Raw genomic sequence first — 22,851 nt, forward strand, 5'->3', positions numbered from 1 at the left:
TCCCGAGCGGTCACATTGAAGGCCATTGGCTAAAGCCGCTGGCATTGTACAACTTGCCCTTGTGAGCGTCTGGCGCCCCACATCCAATGGAGAGACTGCTGGTAACATCTGGCCTGAATTGAGCGAAGACAATGCGATAGATCACGGTAAATACAAAAGAATCCCATTTCTCGGGAATAGCCATCTTTATGTTAGAGGGTTTCCCCTGTTTTTGTCCTTTGGGCAATCGAGAAAAGTGGAGCCCAAGTCTATGGGTGTGGACTATTTTGTAGCAGAAGGTGGCGGCGTCTCGCCCTCACCTTGGGAGTTCGGTTCCCCAGCCACGCCAAGGGTCTCAACACGCAAGACTAGAGACCAAAGGTTGCGATCAATGCTTTCACCCGTAGAGCGTGCACAATCGCCGCACCCAGATCTAGGATACTCATTATTCTGGTATGTCACTGCCCCTGTTTAGAAACTCGAAAAACGCTGGGTGAGTTTATTCGGTGCGGCTCATGCACGCCGAAGGCCCAAAAGCATCACCTTACGAGCCGCAAACACAGGTCCATCTTATTCTCATCCGTCTCCTCCCTTCCACCTCAGCCGACCAGCGGATATCGCAACATCTGCTGTTCCTTTTCTTTTCTTTTCTTTTCTCTTTTCTTTTCCCCCCTAATGTCGGGCGTCTAACGTATCCGCGACAGAGCTTTCGGCGTCTGGATTTCGGTCTCTACATCGCTCCATCCTAGCTTGGCCCTGGGTGTGCTTCAGACTCATATTCACGACTCTAACGCCGCAGATCTCATCACACTTGGCAACTAGCTCGTCTTTTCCTTTTAGCCTTGAAAGAGCGGATAGATTATTTGCAAAGTTGGGTGAGTAGATGATGCGCGCTCAATGCTATCTCGATGGGCATCCGTTCCAACCAGACCTGTGCCTCGCTCATACCTCTCTCCCCTTCCTCCTCACTCGACGCGTCTACACTCAACGTCTGCAATGCCGTCGCATGAGCCGCCTTTTGCACCAGGGACATGCTTGTTTCTTATGAGCCCCTTACTGATGCTTTTAAGGCTGAGGTAACCGCACGCCAGAGCTCCGAACGGACGCCCCCTCCTGCGGCCTGGCAGCCCAGGATGGATGACAACGATAACGATCTTGTCATGGATGGTGAAGACCATCGCATGGCAGATGGCCCTTCTACCACCAACGGCTTTCTGGATCGCACGACTGCCGAGAGCTCACTAGAGACGACAAATGGGCCGAGTGCAGACGGCACGGCGGCACCAGACGAGGACGAAGAGTCGGATCCCACTGACTACCCCGAACAGCTAAGGCGTCGCGGCCTACTTCCGACGGGGTGCTGTTACGATGACCGCATGAAGCTGCATGCGAATGCGGATTTCGGCCCCAACCCTCACCACCCCGAGGACCCGTCACGGATCGAATACATCATGAAGACGTTCAAGAAAGCCGGCCTCGTCTTCACTGGCTCTGACTCGGAGCTCATACGCATCATTCAGACTGAGCCAACCAAGTACATGTGGCGCATCCCGGCGAGAGAAGCCACCAGAGAAGAAATCTGCACGGTTCATCACCCGAGGCACTTCTTATGGGTTGAGGATCTGTCCCGGAAACCAACACACGAGCTTCGCCGTCTCTCCACCATCATGGATCAAGGAAGAGACTCATTGTACGTCGGCAGCATGACTTACGAGGCTTCGCTGATCTCTGCCGGCGGCGCCATAGAGACTTGTAAGAGCGTGGTTGCCGGCACCGTAAAGAATGCCTTTGCCGTCATCCGGCCTCCTGGGCACCACGCAGAATTCGATGCACCCATGGGGTTCTGCCTCTTCAACAACGTTCCTATTGCTGCCAAGATTTGCCAGGCCGACTACCCTGATCTGTGCCGCAAGATTCTCATCCTCGACTGGGACGTCCATCATGGCAACGGCATCCAAAACTTGTTCTACGACGACCCCAACATCCTCTACATTTCTCTCCATGTCTACCGGAACGGCGAGTTCTATCCGGGCAAGCCAGATAACCCGATGACGCCCGACGGAGGGCTCGAGCATTGCGGTGCCGGGCCCGGCTTGGGGAAGAACATCAACATTGGCTGGCACGACCAGGGCATGGGCGACGGCGAGTACATGGCGGCCTTCCAGAAAATCGTCATGCCAATCGCCCACGAATTCAACCCTGATCTAGTAATCATCTCTGCTGGCTTCGATGCGGCCGCCGGAGACGAGCTCGGCGCCTGTTTTGTGTCACCCGCGTGCTACGCTCACATGACGCACATGCTCATGTCCCTCGCCGGCGGGAAGGTGGCCGTTTGCCTCGAGGGCGGCTACGACCTCGAAGCCATCTCCAAGTCTGCGCTGGCCGTGGCCCAGACGCTCATGGGCGAGCCGCCACCGAAGATGGAGATCCCCAAGATCAGCAGGGAGGCGGCCAAGGTGCTGGCCAAGGTGCAAGCTTACCAGGCGCCCTACTGGGAGTGCATGCGGCCCGGTGTCGTCGACGTTCAAGAGATGCAGGCGCAGGGTTCCGCACGTCTGCACGACGTTGTGCGCAGGGCGCAGCGGCAGGTTCTATCCGAGAAGCACGGCATGCTTCCGCTGTATATACAGCGCGATATTCTTTTCAAGTCGTTTGAGAACCAGGTCTTGGTTACCAGGGGTATCCAGCTCGCACGGAAGTTGCTGGTCATTATCCATGATCCGTAAGTAGTAGCCGGGCCATCGGATACCCTCGTAGTATATTTTGTGGTCTGACTGACGCTTTTTGTTTCTGCCACAAAAGACCCGAACTGCATGCCCAGCCCGACCCGCTGGACAATACACTCGAGCCGCACAACTCATGGGTCGTAAGAACGTCTCTGCCGCTATGGGAAAGACAGCGACTGACAACGAAGCGTCTAGACGGATGGGGTCACTAGGTACATCGACTGGGCGATCGGCAAAGAATTTGGTGTTATTGACATCAACGTACCACATTACATCACGCATCCAGAGGTATGGTCTTCTTCCAAACTCATTGACGGGGCGCGCCTGCTAATATTCATAAATAAGGACATGGAACCCTTCACGCCCAGGTTCGACGAGCGGACACTCCAGGCCCAGATCCAAGAGCTCATGTGCTACATCTGGGACAACTACCTGCAGCTCTACGATAGGGTAGAAGATATCTTCCTCATGGGCGTCGGAAATGCCTACCTCGGCGTCAAGGTGCTCCTCATCAACAGACGTACGTCTTCCCCAGTCTCTGCACAAACCTTCCCCCCCCCCCCCGGGGCCCTCCAACATCAAACTAACGCCCCGCATATTACAGTAGACGCCAAATCCCGCATCTCGGGCGTGGTCAACTTTGTCAACGGCAACCTGCGGCCTGTCAAGTCGGACGTGGATCAGGAGCTCTCGTCATGGTACAAGGACAACTCGCAGGTCTACGTGGCCAACGATCACGCCTGCTGGTCCGATCCGGACCTCACCAGGAAGGTCATGAAGCGCCGGTTCGGCAACGTCATACGCAGCCAGGCGAACGGCCTGACGCCCATGATGGCGGAGCACTTTACCGATGTGCAGCAGTTTATCCTGGACCGGGTAGCGGCGGCTGAGGAGGGCCGTGGGGATACGACTGAGGATGAGGGGAGGATGGGTTGAATCGGACGTGTGAATGTGGACCGGGGGGGGGGGGGGGGGGCGCAAGGATTGGAACGGAGGGATCTGCTGATGGGGTGCGGTTGGGTGCGGAGCATCTGGTGGCTAGCTAGGTGTAAGATATTCTTGCATCACCTTTTCGGGTGGTTTCAGGGGAGGGAAATTTACTTTACCTAGCAGAATCCAATGTAACTGTGAAGAAACTGGTGATGGCTGCTGGGTTGAGGCGAACTACGGCTGTATTGTGAGGGCTCGGATGGAGTGATCGAGTCATCTTAATCCTTCAGCCTTGAATGGGTTGAGCCATAGCGTCGCATTGGTGGCGTGAGTGCGCGGAGCGTGATGGACTGATGTTTGTGTTCACGGTGATGGTTTCACTAGAGAGAGGTATCAAAGTAAAATACAGTATCCAAGGAATTTGAAAATGAACGAAATGTGTACCTTTCCTCAGGCGACGGTTAAACCACTAGACTTCTTGTTAGCATTAGTGAATCAACCGCTCACTCAGCCATAGTCGGTCTGCATGTTCATCCAGACATGGAGTTGGGATGAACGTGTAGCGTGCAGTATCACATTACGCCTATATGCAGGCTGGGTCTCTGGCATGTGCGGGTTGTGATGTGATAACAACCCGAACCTCGCGCCTTTACCTCTATATGCATGGTGTATGGTATATGGTATCTAGCAAGGCGTCAGGAACACGATCACTTGGGTCCCTCTCCGCCATTCCATAAAAGGATACCCCAAAAGAACTCCTTTTCCATCACCCCGTCGGAAACCCGGATAGCAACGCCCCCTCTTCCCCCCAAATTAACCCTATTTTCATGACCTCTCCCGGAATCCTCCACATAACAGCCAGCCAGCCAGACCACATCCCCATTCACAGAAGCTTCAGATGCCCCGTCACGGCATCCACGGCGCTCTTGGGCGCGGGGCCGACGCCCAGCACGGTCCTGCTCCCCGAAGCGATCTGCGTACGGCCGGCATCGCAAATCACCTCGGCCGGGACGCCCAGGCTCCGCGCCCGGGCCATCAGCGCGAGCATCTCGTCCTCCCCCTTGACCTGCACCGCAATCTTGGCCTGCCCGTGCCGCTCCCACTGCCGGAGCAGCCTGGCCTCGGCGCCCTGCGGGTCCCGCTGCGCCGCCGCGAGGAGCGCCTTGTAGCAGGCGAGGGTCGCGTGCCCGCACTGCGCGGCGATTTTGCCTGGATCGGGTGAGACCGGGGTGAGGTTAGTTTGGTGAGATGAAGGGGGGAAAAAAGTAAAATATACCCTTTGTCATGCCCAGGTCGGTGCGGACGACCAGGACGAGCTTGCACTCCTCGTTCGGGTTGAACGCTGCGGGCTGTGTTTTGGTGCTAGGCCGGGCTGATGACGACGACGCGCTCGCCCGCAGGCCCTGCCGGCGGTCGGCCTCCTCGCCATTGGCCCAGTTCGGGGCGTGGTCGAGGAGCGTCTCCTCCTCGTCGACGTCGGATTCCTCGCTCTCGACCGGGTCGTGCAGGTTGGCGTGGCGCTCGGCAGCGAGTTCGGGCGACTGTATAAGCCAGCCGCGGATCGAGTACACGCCGAGCCCGAATCCCGAGATGAAGGCGATGATGCTGGTTGTTACCACGACGGTGGAGGATATCTCGGTCATTGTGGAGGTCTCACTGGAGGGAGGTGGTTGGGTTTGGGGGTCGAGAACGTCGGATGGGATATTTGACGACAAACGGGTTTTGGCATTGCTTAGCGATGCAGGTCCCATCAGTGGGTCCACGGGGGTTGGTGCAGGGATGTGTTAGTGGGAAGGTAACCATTCATCAATTGTTACAGTAAGGCGTGAAACAACAGCCCATCAACCTTCTTGCGTAGTTATCCGATGTGCCTACGTGCCTTTCCTGTCTTCTTCCAATCTTCTCCCAGTTGGAAAACTCAGATAGAAAACATTCTAGATACAATAGATCATTGTTGCAAGCTGATAGACACAAAAAGTTACTTGCAGGCTGGATGAAGGTTGTTGTTCCCAAACAACCCCCATGTGGGGCACAGTGTGTACCCCACACATCCATGAGCCGCGGGAGTGGGTCCGTCCCAACCTTTTTCTTGGAGAATAAGGTAGGGCGGAGGCAATCAGTGGTTTTTCAGCCTCGCCCCAATTGTCCTCCTGGCAACCTCAGGTCCGTTCTCGACATTTATCGATCTTTATCGATCCCTTTGACTTCCCGGCTTGTTTGACGCTATTGACCAGCACAAGTCTGAAAGCATGGAGCGAAGTAGAAGGTTAGTAAATTCTAATTATCCTCAAGTGAGGTTTACTGGTGTTTTCGTGCATCTGCCGTGATATTTTGGAGCTGGGCATTGTGAAAGTTGGGTCGAACGTCGACTTGATCGGGAAAGCGCAACAACCATGGACCGGAGCGAGGAACCTTCAAAGTCACCGAATAATTTCCCTAGCATGACTGGTGCTTCTGTTGCAATTGGTTTTTAGAACGCGCTCTCAGCGGTACTCGACAGCAGCCGCCAACTCTTACCATCGTTGCGTGCCCGCACTCGAAGCCGGCGCAACCCACCGACCACTTTCGAGCGATACCCTTTCCACCCCGCACAGAGTACCAGCAAGTTCATTCTCGGACGAAGCGACTTGCTGCCGAGTATTTTATAACCCAGGATACGAAATACAAAGCCTACCCGCGCGCATACTATTCCAGCCTTCCCACCTTTGAATAAGAAAGCATGCAACAGCAAACTCCAAAACATCTACCCGACCGAGGAAGCGAGGCGGGCTCGACTCTCAACCACGGCGCTTCTACCCTGTCAGCCGCCCAGATGGACGGCGCCTCTGATGGGATGCCGCGGCAGCGGAGGCGCCAACCGCGAAGGAGCCGGCGCGAGGGACGCCCTCTCATTGAGCGTATCACGACGCCTCTCGGAGAACCCATCACCGCACGCCTTCGGGCCCCTCCCCAGCTTTCCTCAGTCAACGCTATCGCGCTTCCATTTCGCTCCCGGCCAGCTCCAAGCGAACCCGGAGAAAATTTTCATATCGATCCTTGGCGCTTCCAGCTTAGCTTTGGAACGACAACTAACCAGCGTCCGAATAGATACGAAGATGGAGAAGTGCGGCGGTACGGCGCGGGTGAATCCTACAGACCTTTCAATCGCGACCGATCACCGCGCGGCATCCGAAGCCCTTTGAGGGACAGGGGCCGAACTCCGCCAGGAGCCAGCGACAGCTATGTGCCAAGCAGGTCCCCACGACGACGGTCCCGTAGCGCCGATCGCTTCAGACGTGATAGATCCCGGGATAGAGATGGTGGCGAACGGTGGAGACGCAGTCGTAGCAGGGCCAGAACCCCAATCCGGCGGGGCTCGCCCAGACGAAGCCCTCTTCGGCGCACACCTCCTCGCTACATATCCCCCCGGCGGGATGACCGCAGGGACGATAGGAGAGACGACAGAAGAGGCGATCGGAGCGAGCGGGCAAGGTCACCACCTCGCCGGGATTACGAGATCAGAGATATCAGAAGAAGGTCACGTTCGCCGTTCGACAGAGAGAGATTACGCCGGGACCGGTCGCCGCCAAGACGTTCGCCGCCGCCCGGGCCGCGCGGAGGCGGTTCTTATCGCCCACGCTCCCGGAGTCCGGATCGGCGGGATCGTGACGACCGTTATCCTCCATCGTATCGACGCCAATCACCGCTTCCCAGGGACTCGGTCAACTCGTCAACGATACATTCTCGATCTGCCTCCGGCAGATCTTCACCGTGGCCCCCCTCCGGCAGAGGTCGTGAAGACCGATCCGGACCCCAATCGCCAGCACGGTCTCACGTGTCCAACGCCCCGACACCCATATCGGCGCCCCTTCCGACCCGCGAGGTTGCAAAACCGCCGGCACCTTCTCAGCCAGCCCAGCCAGCTCAGTCTACGCCGAAACCGCCGGCAGTAGATGTAAATTCGACCCCTGTCAAGTCCCCACCTAGAGGTCCCGCGGCGCTGAGGGCACCGCCCACCGGTCCGGCCGCGACTAGGAATTTCACAGCGCCAGCTGCGCCACAGGCTGCGCAGGCGCCCCGGCATCCTCAACCTCCCAGCGGGCCTTCGCGTCCCGGTACCACGAGTCCGACCGTTCCCCCCGCAGGCCCCCGAGGTTATGTACCTCCCAGAGGAGGAGGGGCCTTTGCCGGACGTGGTGGTGGTAGGGGAGGCGGAGGAGGCGGATGGTCGTCCGGACCCACCCGGCACATTTCGGGCAGCGGTGCGTCATCCGTTTCCCCGACCGTCCCGCCCACGGGACCCAGCGCCGGTCCGGCCAGTGGCGGCATACCCACAGGCCCCAGAGCCCAAACATCCTCAACCGCAACAGCATCACCAGTAGCGGGCGCCTCGCCCTCCGCGTCCTTATCCTCCTCCTCCAAGCCTTTCAACCCTCCCACCGGCCCGGCCGCGCTCGGCCTCGGCATCGGCGTGAATATCCCGCCCCAGCGCCCGACGCTAGCGCAGAGCCTGATGAACACCATGCCGCCCATCGTCCCCGGCGGTAAGATCGACCCGTCGGCCGTGGCACCCGTGGATATGGACCCGCACCATAGGAAACTCAGGGAGGAAGAGGAGCGGCTGAGGGAGGAGCTCAGGGTCAAACAGGACAAGCTGCGGAAGAGCCTGCGCATGTGGGACAGGCTTGAGAGGGAGAGCAAGGGGTTCGAGCTGAAGAGTGATTTGAGCGAGAGGAGCTTGGAGAATATTGCCGGGGAGGGGTTGGGCGGCGCGGCGTTCTGATGGATCTGGTGGGGGTATATGTTGGGTTATGTGAGGAACGGGAAACACGAAGAGACTGGTGATGGGGGTACATACTTTACGCAACCCCCGAGCGCTTGGGCGGACATGGAGAGATCATTACAGAGGCGATGGTGGAGACCCATCCACAACCCCCCCCCAACCCCCGGTGGTCCGTTCATCGCAGTGGGTCCCACCGATGGATGCCACTGCTCTACTTCACTCGTCTCTCAACACCGAGACGTTGAAGGAAAAATCAAAAAGGCTCACCTCTCTCCCTCTGACCAGAGAAAGAGACACACATTGATGCGGGACAAAATCCTCCTAGGTATAGAGGAGAGCACCAGGGGGGTTGCACTTGCACAGGTAACGGGGGAGAAGTGTGGGGGAATAATTTGTCAGTATCCGTGTCTTGTCTGGTCTATATCACTCGCTGGTTTTCGGGTTCCGGCTCAACGGAACAAGCAGGGGGGTAATTTTTTTTTTTTTTTTTTTTTTTTTTCTCCCTCTGCATGGACAGTGTCGGGTTTTATTAGAATCATCAGAAGCATGCATGCACAGCGAGCTAGCTCATCAGGAAGCACCAAACAAAATAAGACGTAGCAAGCATAGCAGAGAGGCTCTAGTTCTTTACAGCAAAAGAGAGCCGAGGGGGCCCTGTTTATTGCATTTCGTTCATGAAAATCATGCCTTGGATAAATCATGCCTTGGATGACCTTCAAAATCGATCGATTCCTGTCTATTCAACTGGGGATAATGTATTTGCGCGCGTCTGTTCTCGAGAGTGGTAGATGAGAAGGGCACAGCCATGACATTACTTCCGTCTTGGAAGCTATGCCAAGGATAGCACATCAGCCGACAGCCACCGTGGGAAGAGACAACTCTTCCACGTCCTACAGAGCACCCACGATTCAAGGCACGCTACACAGTAACCGCGAGAGGACTATTGTCTAGATTTCCTGGCCCTTTTTTTTTTTTTTTTTTCTGGCTATCTGGATAACAACGAACCGCCCATCCCGAGACTACCGTATCTTTTTATTCGCAACGCAGATAGAGCCATTTTACCCTCCATCACAGCCGTGGAGTACAACCGAGCTATTTGCTAGCATCAACCTTGGCGACGTGAGCGAGGAGGTCCAGGACGCGGCGGCTGTAGCCCCACTCGTTGTCATACCAGCTGACAAGCTTGACGAAGTTCTTGTTCAGCGAGATACCGGCCTTAGCGTCAAAGATGGACGAGTTGGAGTTGCCGTTGAGGTCGCTCGAGACGATCTCGTCCTCAGTGTAGCCGAGGATGCCTGGTAACCATTAGCGTGGGCCGCTTTTACAAACATAAAGGGGCCGAAGCAAACTCACCCTTGAGGGGACCCTCAGCGGCCTCCTTGATGGCGGCCTTGATCTCGTCGTAGCTGGCCTCCTTCTGGATACGGCAGGTCAGGTCAACAACCGAGACGTTGGAGGTGGGCACACGGAAGGCCATGCCGGTGAGCTTGCCGTTGAGCTCAGGGATGACCTTGCCGACGGCCTTGGCGGCGCCAGTGCTGCTGGGAATGATGTTCTGGGCAGCGCCACGACCACCCCGCCAGTCCTTGGCAGAGGGACCATCGACGGTCTTCTGGGTGGCAGTGTAGGCGTGGACAGTGGTCATCAGACCCTCAACGATGCCGAACTTGTCGTTGACGACCTTGGCGAGGGGAGCCAGGCAGTTGGTGGTGCACGAAGCGTTGGAGATGACCTCGGCGCTGCCGTCGTAGGCTTTCTCGTTGACACCCATCACGTACATCGGGGCATCGGCCGACGGGGCCGAGATGATGACGCGCTTGGCGCCGCCCTTCAGGTGAGCCTTGGCCTTCTCGGTGGTGGTGAACACACCGGTCGACTCGACGATGTACTCGGCGCCAGTGTCCCTCCAGGGGATGGCGCCAGGATCCCGCTCAGTGTAGAACTTGACCTTCTTGCCGTTGACGATCAGGTCGCTGCCGTCGACGGAGACGGTGCCCTTGAACGGACCGTGGGTTGAGTCATACTTGAGCATGTACTCCTGCACAACAACCACCGTTAGCTCTGACGGGAAGGGCCGGCACAGGATATCAAGCTACTCACAGCGTAGTGGGGCTCAATGAAGGGGTCGTTGACGGCAACAATCTGGACGTCCGGGTGCTCGACGGCATTGCGGAAGACGATACGGCCAATGCGGCCGAAACCGTTGATGCCGACCTTGATGACCATTTTGTCTATGATGCGGGACGAGGTGAGCGAGCTTGCTAGGCGGTTCAGTTTGACGGAAGCGATTGGGATTCAAAGAGAGGGAAGTGTAATGGACGATGAAGAGGGAAGCAAGGGCCAGATCGAAGCCGGAAGAAGGAAAAGGTTTTTTAAAGCCTCAGGAGGTGTAGTGGCCGGAACCGGGCAGCAATTGGTTGGGAGGATGCTGCTCGCAGCAGGTCCGATACAGGCGGGGTGATGGAGGTGCGGGGTTGGTGGGGGAGCTCTCAATTGCTTACCTGGTTATCTGAGAGAGGATGCTGCTGGTTGAGAGATGTCCTGGAGAGCTGAGGTTCGTCTGAAGATCCAAACGAGTTTTACAGGATGGCGGATGTGTTGGAAGATTGGGAAAGGAGAAGAAAGCGGCGTGTTGGTGGCATGACCCGAGATAAAAATGGTTGAGCAGCTCAAGAAGGTGGGGTGTTCTTTCTCGCATCGCTCTTGCATCACCGATTGCTTCAAGGTGGGGCAACGCCACAACAGCTTCGGCTCCCTGCTGCTAGTGCGCGACTTCGACCGGCGCCGAGTGTGCACTCCCTCGCTTAGGAAAAAGGGCCTCAATGTGTGCGAGACAGACGGCGAGTCTCTCCTCTGCAAGTAAATTGCGTAGCTTCAGTCTCGCCCCGCTCCCTCGCCACAATTACATTAGGCTCATTTACCGGGCGACGCCGATTGTTCGTCACACTAATAAGCGGCCAATCGAACCAGGGCCGTTGACATCCCGTCTGTCCTGTAACTATCCGATTGCGCACTTTGTCTGGCTGGCCTGTACGCGATGTTCTGATTTGAAATCGCGCGTCATACGCCGTCAGAATTGCTACCCATTCACAGGCGCGCAGGAGTAGCCAGGCAGAGCGCATTACAGCAAGGTAGCCGTTTAACATCTGCGTCTAGGTCTCGGAGTTCGCGATCGGTTATGAAAAGCGCGGACCGGTACGAAACGGATGGATACGGCTTGAAAGGACCACAGCCACGGTAATCTCGGCCCAAGCTCCAACGACGGCCATGGTCTTTCCATGCTTCTCCGCATTCCCCGCCGACTCCCGCTGCCGAACTGGAGACTCAATGGCTCCAAGTCCCTCGCCGTGATGATGGCTTTGGTGTTCGAGAGAGCCGTGGTGTTGGACGAAGGTCTTGGCAGAGGCAAACGGAATGAGGCGGCCGTTGTCCGGCTCAGCAACCGTCGTATCCGTCAGAATCGGGCCGCAGCAGACTTTGGCCGTCACGCCACCACTAGGTAAAAATCAGTCGTCTCGAACCAAACAAGGGCTTGCCAGCACGTGTTGAACGGGAAAACCGATTGGTGTTGGATTGCGATGGCCCGACACGGCGTTCTAATGTACATTACAGTAAAGCAGCCACGCCTGCCAAGGTTTGGTGATCCGTCACTACCCCTCCAGGCTCCATCAACCCCAGCATTGGAATTGCTGAGGTGGGAGATGTGTCGTCTGTTGCAAAATAAACAAATGGTAACATATGCAGTGCGCCGAGCTGCGAGTATAACAGTACTGGCCACATAACCAGGGTTTTGTGTAGCAAAAGCTCATTGTCGCTGATAGCCAACCCTTGAATACTCTGGTCTGGTCGCCTCGACGTCATCCCTGATGCGCGCAATCATCCCTGTCAGTTAGCGTACCGGCACCAACCGAATGCCTTGGGGTGGGTCCGAGGCCCCTGAGCTACTCGTCGGGCCAGCGTCTCGCTGGACACCTAAGAATTGCAACCGCAAGTTGCAGCCGGTGGTTTGTTAATAGAATCTTTCTCGGTGCTCTCGGAACGACCCTGTTAAGTCACCAGTACGTGTAGAGTAAGACGCCCCAGAGGAGTTTACACTCTAAGGACTGACGTCATAGGTCAAGGGATTTTCCGCGGCTCCCGGGTCCAGGGTCACGGATTTGGAGGTCAGAACTTGAGATAATAATGTTGATCGCCTCTTTCTCCTCTGTTAACGGATCGTATTACCTGCGGCGACATCAATAAGAAGCATACCAGCAGCGGCCAATTGGTGATTCTTTTTGTCCAGACAACACATGTTCAATTAGGACCTCCATCGCTCTCACCATTGTCGATGCTCCGGGCCGGTCATTGATCTCATCCATCTTCAACGGCTCAAGTGGTTTGTATCTTACGGAGAACGGCAGCCACTTCAACGGACGATACTCATCCTGGCCCCTCAAGTTACTCTCCCATCCATCTATCAATCAAACAATAGCGCTGCCATGGCGCAAATAGGCACAGCATCTCTGATCCCAATACTTCTAGGACGCCGACGCGTCTCTGCCAACCTCCTGTCATTGGAATATCACATTGTGCATTGAAACGCACGGCAATTCGTTCAAGGGACTCAGTGGTCAACTCGATTCCTATTGTCTATATACTCTACAAGCCCATGCAGGCAGTACATTGCTAGGTAGCCCAGCGGGCCACGCCAACACTGACTGCATCTTTTCTCCGCTCATGATTTCTCTGGGCCGTTCATCTCCGTCCATTTCTCTCTCCTCGTGAACGTTCTCTGGAGCCTCCTAAGGAAACAAAAAATACCTAGGAGGGGAGAAAAAAAAAGAGAAAGAAAAGAAAAAAATAAAAGAAAGAAAAAAAGAAACCCTCCCTTCCCTCCCTCATTCCCTTTCCCATGAAAAGCCACCACCGAAACCACGCCCTTTCCTCAACCAGCCAGAGATCCCAGACCCGCGCTTCCCACGCCCATCAACAAGCCCCTCAGCCGCTCCAGATTCCCCTCCACCCCTTCCCACTGGCAAAACACAAACTCGCCCGGCACCGCCGCCTCGTCCGCGACTCCGAGCCTCTCGCCCGCCGCCGCCAGGAACTGGCGCAGCGCCTGCTCCAGCTGGGCCGTGCCGTTCCCGCCGATCTCGTGCGCCGTCTCGCACCCGTCGAGCGTGAGGAGCATGTAGAACTTGCGCGTGTCGAAGCGGTAGAGCGACTTGGGCACATGCTGGGCGGCGCCGCCGGACGGGGGGGAGCTCTTATTGTTGCCGTTGCTGTTGCTGTTGCTTTTGTTGGAGGAGGAGGATGGGGAGGAGGACGAGCCGCGCGCGCGGGGCTTGCGGGGCTTCCTCTTGGCTTTGGGGACTTCAGTTGGGAGCGGGACGGAGGTTGGGAGCGAGGTGGTGGTGGTAGTGCTGCTGCCGCTGCTGCTGCTGCTGTTGTGGCTGCGGACGAAGACGTCGTGGGTCGTCGCCGGGGAAGCGGCGACGCCGGGCAGCTTGGGAATGGCACCAGCGGTAGTGAAATGCTCCGGTGGCGACGGCACGGCGTGGCTGATGGAGCTGCTACCGCCCCCGCCCACGGGGAAAGGGGTGGCTGGGCCGGGAACGGCTGAGCCTGCGCCGAGGATGTTCTGGTTTACGATGCTGGGCGGGGAGGCGTCCGAGTCCCAGCGGACGGCGGCAGCAGGGCCGCGCGGCGCCCGTGTCGGCGTCTGCAGCTGCTGGACCGACTGCTTCGCCTTGCCGGCGGGCTCTGGAGACGACACGTACGCCGCTGCAATCTCCTTGTACATGCTTGCCATGCGCTGCTTGGCCGCCATGAGGTCTGGGCCGGAAACAGAGCCGAGCAGCAACTCCTTTCCAAAGATGGAACCGCGCGCCTCGGCCTCCTCGACGATCGTCTGGAGGGTTTTGTACGCCCCGTTTATGAAGGCTTCTTGGTTGCTCTCTATGCCCATGGCATCCACGGCAACGAGGTGGCTCTTGGTCATCTGCTTGATGCGGTTCGCGGTCTCGGGAGCGCCGAAGTCAGTGGCCGGACCGTTGGTCAGGATCTGAGAGAGGGCGGTGCCGTGCTTCCTGGCCTCCTGGACTAGGAGTCGGACAACTGCACAGACTCCGGCCTTGACCGATGTGCTATACGCAGATGTGCTACCGCTGGGGGGCGAGATATTATACAGCTGGTCAAGGGTGCTTTGGTTGGGAGTTTGGAAGTTCTGCTCAGGGGTCTGGTGCGCGCTAGCGGCAAAAGCCCCATGGGTATTTGCGCTCTTATGGCGCTTCGTGGGGGTCTCCATGACATGAGAGCTGGCTGCCTTGCGCTTGCTCTCCGATGACGGGGTCTCCGCATGAGAAGTCGAGGTGCTGCTGGACGCAGGGGATGCCATGGCATTGAGCGAGGCTAGGGATGATGCCTGAGATGGTTGCTTCATGAGCATAGAGTAATCTATGGGTAGCTGTCCAGTTTGCTGCACAACGGGGTTTCCAACTCCATGGCGAGCGGTGATACTGGTGTTGAAGAGACCTTGACCGCTGATGGGAGAGCCTTGTTGCACGGTGCCGGGAATATTGGCGCTGAACTGGACCGGGCTGTTGTTGGTAAAACTCAGCTGAGAGCCGCTAGAGACGAATGGATCTGAGACAGTGGACTGATTGGAGCCGGAGGTGTAGACATTCGCCTGCTGAGGAGCCGGCTGGAAGCCGCTGGCGATAATCGGATCCGAGTCCGTGTATTGATCGGGACCGAGTGAAGGGACATTCAGCTGCTGGGACACGCTCAAGGAAAAGTCCTGGGCCCCATTACCCTTGGCGGCCTTCGTCTTGGATGACTTAGACGAGGCAGGATTCTTCTTGCGGCTTTTTGGCGTCTTGATCGCGGCAGGTGCATCCGTTGTCGGGACGGTATCCAGGGTTTCTGCTTGTCTCACCGGAGCAGCAAAGCCTGACGACATGACTTGCTCAATCGTCGGAAACTGCTCCTGGGCATCGGGAGAGAGGATTCCATGGGTGTTGACAACAACGTGCTGGTTATCAACGGGCGGCAAGTCGGGATACGCACTCTGCTGCTCCGAGGTAGGGTCGGCCGGGACAAGATCGGGCGGGAGGAACATGTTCGACAAGTCGATACCCCGCCTCTCAAGCTCGGCGTCGAACTCCGCAAAGACACGCTCGAAGTCAAGCGGCTGGCGGAGAGAAGTCTCCCAACTCTCCGGGAGTGCCGCCTGAGTCACCTGGTCAAAAATTTCCGTGTCATTCTAGGGCAGGAAATACTGGCCTGGGTCGTCCAAATCGAAGCCCTCAAACCAACTGTTGGGGTCCTGGCTCGTTGTCTGTCGGTCTCGCTCCGCCTCTTGTAGGACATTGGAGGTTCCGGAAATTTCGGCGGCAGGTCTCTCCTCGTCTGTGGCTTCTGCCTCAACCTTCTCACGCTCTTCCTCGGCCCTATTAGACTCATTGACCTTATCAATGAAAGCCTCGAACTCAGACTGCAAAACGGCCTCGACGTCCTTCTGGACTTCGATTCTGCGCCGCCACATCTCGCGGTCCCGGGACTGCTTCATAAGCACCACGAAGCCGTCATATCTTGCGAGCTCCGATCTCCGAACATCATCAGGCTTGTGTTGCAGCTGATCCGAGAGTTCAACCCGGTCCGCCTTGAGCTTTTCAGCTGCCTTCACCGCATCCATTTCCTGGTGGATGTTGATGATGATCTTGGTGACGGCGGGGTTCTTGGCCTTCCATTCTGCAAATGAATTGCTGTACTTGGCCCAGATGGTCTGGTCGTTGACGACGCGCGCCCGAAGGTTCTCTTCTACCTCGTGATAGTCATTCTTGGTCTTGTTATCATTGTTGTTTGTGAAGCTTGACCACGCCTTGTATGAGGTTCGGTACGTTCGCAAGAAGTTTCGCTCTTTGTCATACCACTCCCAGAAGTCCGCTCGCAGGTGGTCGGCGAGAGGCGTGACCGGGGCAGGAGGTAAAGGGTTGGGGTTAGTACCAGAGCAAGCTGCATCATTTGAAGACGAAGGAGGCCTGGACAGGGTCAATTTGAGCAGACGGGGAGGAGTGCCCGGCGGTGCCCGGGGATTGCTCGACTGGATGATCTCCTTGCTAGCCGAGCTAATAGTGGCCTCTCCGGGCTTAATGGTGTCCTCGAACGAGGCTTGGGTAATCGGATGCCCGGAGGCCGGAAGCTGGGGATCAGACAAGGCTTCACCGTTGGTGAAGAGCGCCCGCTGAAGGTCAGGGCCGAAAAGGAGCGCGCCGGAGAAGTCGCTCTGAGGAACGGATCCGTTGGTCAAAGCTCCGATGACGCTGTCTTGGTCCGAACCTAGAAGGGCAGCGTCGGCTTGCGGGACGTTATACGAGGACGGGCCAGGCTTGGCTATGGTCTCGGTGGGCTCAATTGCTGAGATAGGATTGACCGTCTGCTCATCCTGTGAGTGATTAGTCAAGTTCGTGGTGTCCTCAGTGGGATGGATGCTTACCATGGGGCCGGTAGGGATGCCGGTGGTGGTTTGATTGAGCGCGACTGGGCCAATGGCAGTGCCATTGACTCGGGCTGCAGCATTGTCGCCATCATGGTTAGGGCTAACGGTTGGAAAGGCGAGGTCGGCAGCCTTGACTTTCTCCGCGCGACGGCCGGATCCAAGCTGCTCATTATTGCCGTGGGCAATGCTGCTTTTGAGCGTAGACGTGTTGTTGATGTTGCTGGAGACACGAGGTATCGAACACGAGACCAAGTCCTCTTGAGCAGAAATATTGTCTCTGGGTGCATCGGTGAAAACACCATCGAAAACAGCCTCGAGGTCGCCGTCGCCAAACAGCGAGTCGACATCCGAATAATTCTCGTTATGCTCATCGCCACCGGCAACAAGCTGGGCAATCGGACTATCTAAGAAGGACGCGGGGGTAGGGTAAGTAGCGGGCTCGTTTACAGCAGGAGCAGTGCCTGACTGCTTGATGGGCGAGTCGCCGCCAGCGTCCGGGCTGGCGATGGAAGACATTGTATCGAGTCGGTGGCGAACTAGTTACAACGTGGTGGGGGTCGATGATATGCTAATGCCGCATGATTTTCGATGGCAAGGTTTAGCTGTGGTTGTGACGGTGGTCGCGATTCTTAGAGGAGAGAAGCACTTGGAGAGTGCTGCTGATGAGATCGACTCGATGGAGTGTTGTTTGCGAGGTCGAGGGATTAGTGGTTGACCTTCTTTTGGTTCTTGAAGAAGAAAAGAAGAGTGGGAGAGAAAGGAAATCGACAATCTGGTTTGTGGGATAACAAAATTGTTTCAGAAACTAGAGAAACGGTGGGCAAGTTGTGGGCGATGAGAATTCTGCCACCTTAATTCGCCTGCGAGGCACCGCGCGATGGATTACCGGCTGCGAACGTTAAGCTGTGGAGGTTTGGACGCGTCGGGTAGTCGGGAGGAGTTACGGCAAGAAGCTCCTGGCTGAGCACTCACCCACACATTTGGGATGAACACTGGAAGGAGAATGTTTCCACCGTCTTGGCTCTGCTTTGCACAACTGTTCATGACGGCTCCAGCGGATTCCTCAGCCTGTGGTGAAAGAATGAGAGTAAGGAGTGATAACCGTGGATGTCCTGGGGGAGCTGCTGACAACCACCGTGACCCGGTTGCGCTTGAAAATACCGCCGTCCTTTCTCTTACCAACACGAGTAAAGACTCTGTACGGAACGTGTGAATTTATCCGATCCATGGTAGGTGGGAGAAGAGGCGGGAAATGATCCTATGAGCATGAAGAAGCGTCTTGGACTACCGGTGTTGAGACCAAATCTATATTGATTGCCTGATCTTATCACTATCATTCCCCTTTCGATCTTCTTCCCCAACGCCAGAGTATTGCTACAATTATCCCACTTAAAGCACAAACCGAGCCGAGCGCAGAAGATCCCGCGACGGGCTGGACCCTCAAGAAACCTCCTCGACCATCTTTCCGCCTCCAAGCCCACCAGTCCCACCACTGGTAAATAGTCGCCCAGCAGGCCCAATAAGCAGTTCGTCCGGCACGGCAACACGGCTGCCCTCCTTGGTGTTGACCCAGCGGATGAACATGGGGTCGGCCCGCTGAGTCTCGACATCTGGGGTCTCATCGCCTGCCAGGAGGGCAGCGCGGCGCGTCGTCTTGGGGGCCTGTTTCTTGAGGAGCTTGTTGATTGTTTCCATCTGCGGCGGGTAAGGGTAGTTAGTATTTTTGCCGAAAAAGCTATTAAGTATTGTGTAGTCGAGTGAGAGATACCTTGACTTCCTCGTTGCGTTTCTCGCTGAGGTTGCGCCTACGGCGTGCCATTTCCGCACGCCTCATGGAGAGCTCCTCTGCGGTGAAGTGCTTCTTGGCTTGGACCTCTGGTTCCGGGTTAGACTCTGCTTTGTTCCAGGAGGGAATCGCCTTACCATCCGATAACTTCATATACTCGTGCGAGACCTCGCCGAGCTTGGCACGCTGGCGAGCGGTCAGCTTGGACAGGTCGGGTGTGCCAGCGCCCTCATCGTCGCTATCAATTTCATCGTCCTCTTCACCCTCGGCGTCCTCATCGGCGACCTCGATTTCTTCACCCTCTGCATCAACATCCTCCACTTCGTCGTCCTCACCCTCTGCGTCTTCCTCGCCATTGGCGACTTCAACCTCCTCGTTCACCTCTTCCGGCTCACTTTCCAGCTCGCTCAGCTCGTCATCTTCCTCGTCATTGGCATCCCTTGCCACGGCCTTGGATGCGGCCGCGGCGCCTTTTGCGCTGGGCCTTGCTGCAGATGAACTCTTGCCCTTGTGAACGGGAACAGCGGTGCCCCTGGGGGGCTTGGTGATCTTGATGGCGGGTGGCGGAGGAGCCGGAGTGACATCCATGTCGACATCGCCGTCGGCGTCAGCGTCAGCATCCTCGTCGTCCTCACCTTCCGCGTCCACATCCATCTCATCGCCATCATCTTCGCCCTCGGCGTCCTCTTCACCAAGGTCATCCATCTGCTCATCCTCTTCTTCCTCTTCCTCCTCCTCCTCTTCATCATCAGCCGTCGCTAGACCTGCTCGAGCCCCAACTTGGATCTCGTCCTCTCCTTCCTCTTCCTCCTCCTCTTCCTCCTCCTCCTCCTCTTCCTCCTCATCGTCGTCATCCTCCTCCTCCTCCTCCTCCTCCTCCTCCTCTTCTTCTTCTTCTTCCTCGCTGCTCTCAATCACGTAGCTCTTCTTGCCGGCCCTGGTCCGCTTGCCGGATGATCCCATGTTTCGGCGGCTGCTTGCTGCAGTCACGCTGCCGGCGGAGGTGCGTCTGTTGTTGCTGCCACTGCTGGTAGCCTGCCGCAGTTTGCTCGAGGGTAGCTTGACGGTTAAGTGGATGTGCTGGTTGGAGTCGGCGGCGCTGCTCGTGGGCGACGAGGGCGGACCCCGCGACACCGATGCGATGCCCCCCGAGCGGCGCGAGCGCGACGACATGATGCGCTCGCTAGGCTCCCGGTCTCTGTCGGCCATGTCAGTGATTGCCACGGTGGCGCGCTGGGCCGCTGAGCGACGCGGCCGGCTAGACATGATGAATGACGATGATGATGATGGTGGTGATGATGGTGATGATGATAATGGTGATGGCTTTGATAGAAGGGGGCTGCCGTGGATGTGATGAGATGAGGGATGCTGGTGTGTGTGACGAGTCCGGCGGTGTCAAAGTGCTGAGACCTCGCAGTGGCACAAGTGTGAGGTGCGGCGTAAAGAGATGGCGTTTGGCGTTTGCCGGTGACCCGAGGAGTGTGGGGGATGTGGTCTCGGAGACCGCTCTGGGCGCCGGGCGTGTCGTTCGAATAAGCTTGCTTGTGTAAGAAGGCTCAACCAAAGACGGGCGTGCCAATGAAGCGGCCACAGGCACAGGCAAGCCTCCGCCCGCACGAACTAGCAAGTGCGATTCCGCCTTCAATTCGCCAGTTGCCGGTCGCCAGTCGTCATCCAGCTGCTGTTGGCACCAAGGCTGGTTGTCGGACTCGGCGTTGGCGGCGTCCAGATACTTTTTTTTTGGTCGCCTTTCTTTTTCGTGTTCGCTGAGGTTCAGGCACCACCAACGGTTGGCATTGGACGACGTTTCACAGGGAACTGGGCATGCCTCGATATATGGAGCTTGCCGGGCCCGATGCCCAATGCCGCTCTGCATTTCCGGCTGGCCGTCTGTTTTCTCGTCCCATCTTGCGCCAGCCTTTGCGATGCAGATCACGGTCCCGACACAAAGGCGCAGTAGAGCCGACTCACAGATGCAGCAGCCCCCCATCTCAATCACATTGCGTGTGTGTCAAGAAGCCTCTTACACTTTTTCTGAAATCACTCACATTTTGTAACGCTAGATGCGATTGTGGCTGCGCGGCCAAGAAACCATGGATCTCCAAGCCCCGACAGGCTGCGTTGTGTCTCGCTTCCGGCTCGATGCGTCTGGCCGTCTAGTATAATCAATGAGATTGCTGCTTCCGATGCCTATTCTGCGACGGGGCGACGTCATTTCATCAGCAGCCCGCGTGGACAACTTAAAAACGAACAAACTCACAAACCAGATTGGGCCGATCGAAACGGGACTCTTTTGGAGTCTGTGGATCGCTCCAGTCGAGAGACAATGACGGTCAAAAAACGGGGTTATCTCTGCGCGCTCTGAGATAGGACGTCTTCTGGATATATCCCGAGATAGATGAAGGTGGAGCAAGCGATTGGACGGTCCGAGACTGGGCAATTCCCAATATAGCGTGCCGATACAGCGCAAACTAGCGTCCTCAATTCACACAGATCTTCAAACTTCAGATTTCAATGTCGCGAGGCCGGCGCCACTGTCGACACGCCTGGCCCAGTTTTTGCCTGGGGTTGGTGGGGCTGGCTGCTTGCATGGGTCCACGCTGAGGACGCTCAGACCAGGCGTCTAAAGGTGTCGGCCATCGATTGGCGAGCCTCGGCTCTGGCATCACAAGTCCCGAGCTGCGCAACGCCGACTGTCCCCATCCCACAACCCTCGCCCTCGTCTCAGCCGACGCTCAATCTTAACGCCCTGGCACGTACTTCTGATATACTTTACACCAGAAACACGGCAATGGGCGACTCGGATAAAGAACACCGGACAGAAGCGCCAGCCACGCAGCCAGCGCAATCAGCGCAGCCAGCGCAGCCAATTCCCGAGACGGCAGCCGAGGAGCCCAAGCCACAGAAAACAACGCTCGAACAGGCCAGGAAATTCCTTCAAGATGATCAAGTGCAGAACGCGACACCAGAGCGGAGGGTGGAGTTCCTCAAGAGCAAAGGGCTTTCAGAAAGGGACATTGAGGGGTTACTAAAAGAGGTAACTCAGGATGCGCGGCCAGAACCACAGAACTCGGTAAGTCGCCTACCGGATGAATGTCGCATGCAGACGCATGGGCTTACACAGTATCAAAGACCCATAGCAGGGAGGAGGCAATAGAGTCTCTGATCATAAAGAAGGAAGACCGACCACCTATCGTCACCTACCCCGAGTTCCTTACCAAACCGGCGCGGCCGCCGCCACTGGTGACGGTCAACGGCTTCCTCAACACGCTCTACGCGTTCGCCGGTCTCTCGACTGTCGTCTACGGCGCAAGCAGATACATCGTCCAGCCAATGGTCGACTCACTCACCGAAGCGCGCATCTCCTTCCACGGCACTGCCAAGGAGGACCTCGCAAAGCTAGTCGCCAAGCTCGAGAGCACCGTCTCGGAAATCCCTCCCCCGAAGCCAAAGTCAACTAAGACAAACCCCGCCGACGACAGCAACAATGACGACGATAACAACGACGCTATAAGCAGCTACGACGACCCAACCGAACTCTTCCATCGCGACATAGGCGTGCAAACATCTCCCCCTCCAACCCCACGCGCAACCATGGCTACCGCCACTTCCCCCTTCGGCATCGCCCCCTCACACTCCCGACAATCATCTGAACAATCTCGAAAGGAAACCCCCGCGGCCCAGCAAGCCCGCCGGCTCTCGTCGCTCGTATCCTCTTTGAAAACGCTCAGCGACGGCCTCGTCGCCCAGACCGAGTCGCTCGGCGATGTCAAGACTGTGCTGGATCTACTCAAGGAGGACCTGGACAAGCTCAGCGCGGCGCAGACCACTGATTTTGTCGGCGGATACTCGCTGTATGGGGTCTCGGGCAGGAACGAGCCAGACGACGAGATCAAGCGGGCAAAGGAGAATATCAGGCGGGTGAAGGGGGTGCTGTTGAGTACGAGGAGTTTCCCGGCGACGACGAGATGATTTCACGTTTAGCGTTACCTAATGACGGGGGGCCAGGGTTGGTGGTGCTGGGGAAAGGAGCGGGTTTAGCTTGGTTAATGCATGCCGGTCCTTGAATAGAGCTAGGGCGAGTTGCTCTTTGTCATGCATGTGAGAAAAGATGCATTATCAACCGGCGAGCTTCAAGGGTGCTATGGTCACTCAGCAAGAGATTGGAAATCCATTGGTCGAGTCG

The 22,851-nt window shown here is 56.9% G+C and overlaps 8 protein-coding genes across 8 annotated transcripts; 3 read left to right on the forward strand and 5 right to left on the reverse strand.

Moving 5' to 3' along the window:
• Positions 1–1,112: 1,112 nt before the first annotated feature.
• HDA1 (Histone deacetylase hda1) lies at positions 1,113–3,641 on the forward strand (the record flags this gene model as incomplete). Its single annotated transcript, XM_071058980.1, has 5 exons — positions 1,113–2,701; positions 2,782–2,845; positions 2,901–2,993; positions 3,051–3,225; positions 3,310–3,641. 5 exons carry the CDS (start codon positions 1,113–1,115, stop codon positions 3,639–3,641), a joined length of 2,253 nt encoding a protein of 750 aa, XP_070915081.1.
• An 877-nt stretch (positions 3,642–4,518) lies between these two features.
• On the reverse strand, positions 4,519–5,278 carry MFIFM68171_03560 (peptidyl-tRNA hydrolase; the record flags this gene model as incomplete). The annotated part of the gene is made up of 2 exons (XM_071058981.1): positions 4,519–4,844; positions 4,912–5,278. 2 exons carry the CDS (start codon positions 5,276–5,278, stop codon positions 4,519–4,521), a joined length of 693 nt encoding a protein of 230 aa, XP_070915082.1.
• Positions 5,279–6,931: 1,653 nt separating this feature from the next.
• Positions 6,932–8,397, forward strand: MFIFM68171_03561 (Serine/arginine repetitive matrix protein 1; the record flags this gene model as incomplete). Its single annotated transcript, XM_071058982.1, has 3 exons — positions 6,932–7,335; positions 7,404–7,992; positions 8,038–8,397. The coding sequence occupies 3 exons, from the start codon at positions 6,932–6,934 to the stop codon at positions 8,395–8,397; spliced, it is 1,353 nt and encodes a 450-aa protein (XP_070915083.1).
• Positions 8,398–9,489: 1,092 nt separating this feature from the next.
• Positions 9,490–10,623, reverse strand: MFIFM68171_03562 (Glyceraldehyde-3-phosphate dehydrogenase; the record flags this gene model as incomplete). The annotated part of the gene is made up of 3 exons (XM_071058983.1): positions 9,490–9,692; positions 9,751–10,435; positions 10,498–10,623. 3 exons carry the CDS (start codon positions 10,621–10,623, stop codon positions 9,490–9,492), a joined length of 1,014 nt encoding a protein of 337 aa, XP_070915084.1.
• Positions 10,624–13,324: 2,701 nt separating this feature from the next.
• Positions 13,325–15,499, reverse strand: MFIFM68171_03563 (uncharacterized protein; the record flags this gene model as incomplete). Its single annotated transcript, XM_071058984.1, has 1 exon — positions 13,325–15,499. One exon carries the CDS (start codon positions 15,497–15,499, stop codon positions 13,325–13,327), a length of 2,175 nt encoding a protein of 724 aa, XP_070915085.1.
• Positions 15,500–15,643: 144 nt separating this feature from the next.
• MFIFM68171_03564 (uncharacterized protein) lies at positions 15,644–17,395 on the reverse strand (the record flags this gene model as incomplete). The annotated part of the gene is made up of 2 exons (XM_071058985.1): positions 15,644–16,825; positions 16,877–17,395. 2 exons carry the CDS (start codon positions 17,393–17,395, stop codon positions 15,644–15,646), a joined length of 1,701 nt encoding a protein of 566 aa, XP_070915086.1.
• Positions 17,396–18,319: 924 nt separating this feature from the next.
• MFIFM68171_03565 (INO80 complex subunit B-like conserved region domain-containing protein) lies at positions 18,320–19,931 on the reverse strand (the record flags this gene model as incomplete). Its single annotated transcript, XM_071058986.1, has 3 exons — positions 18,320–18,574; positions 18,648–18,754; positions 18,803–19,931. 3 exons carry the CDS (start codon positions 19,929–19,931, stop codon positions 18,320–18,322), a joined length of 1,491 nt encoding a protein of 496 aa, XP_070915087.1.
• Positions 19,932–21,456: 1,525 nt separating this feature from the next.
• On the forward strand, positions 21,457–22,637 carry MFIFM68171_03566 (Peroxisomal membrane protein PEX14; the record flags this gene model as incomplete). The annotated part of the gene is made up of 2 exons (XM_071058987.1): positions 21,457–21,738; positions 21,798–22,637. 2 exons carry the CDS (start codon positions 21,457–21,459, stop codon positions 22,635–22,637), a joined length of 1,122 nt encoding a protein of 373 aa, XP_070915088.1.
• Positions 22,638–22,851: the final 214 nt, after the last annotated feature.

This window comes from Madurella fahalii (assembly GCF_045866475.1).
Source record: "Madurella fahalii IFM 68171 DNA, scaffold_2, whole genome shotgun sequence".
Classification (NCBI taxonomy): domain Eukaryota; kingdom Fungi; phylum Ascomycota; class Sordariomycetes; order Sordariales; genus Madurella; species Madurella fahalii.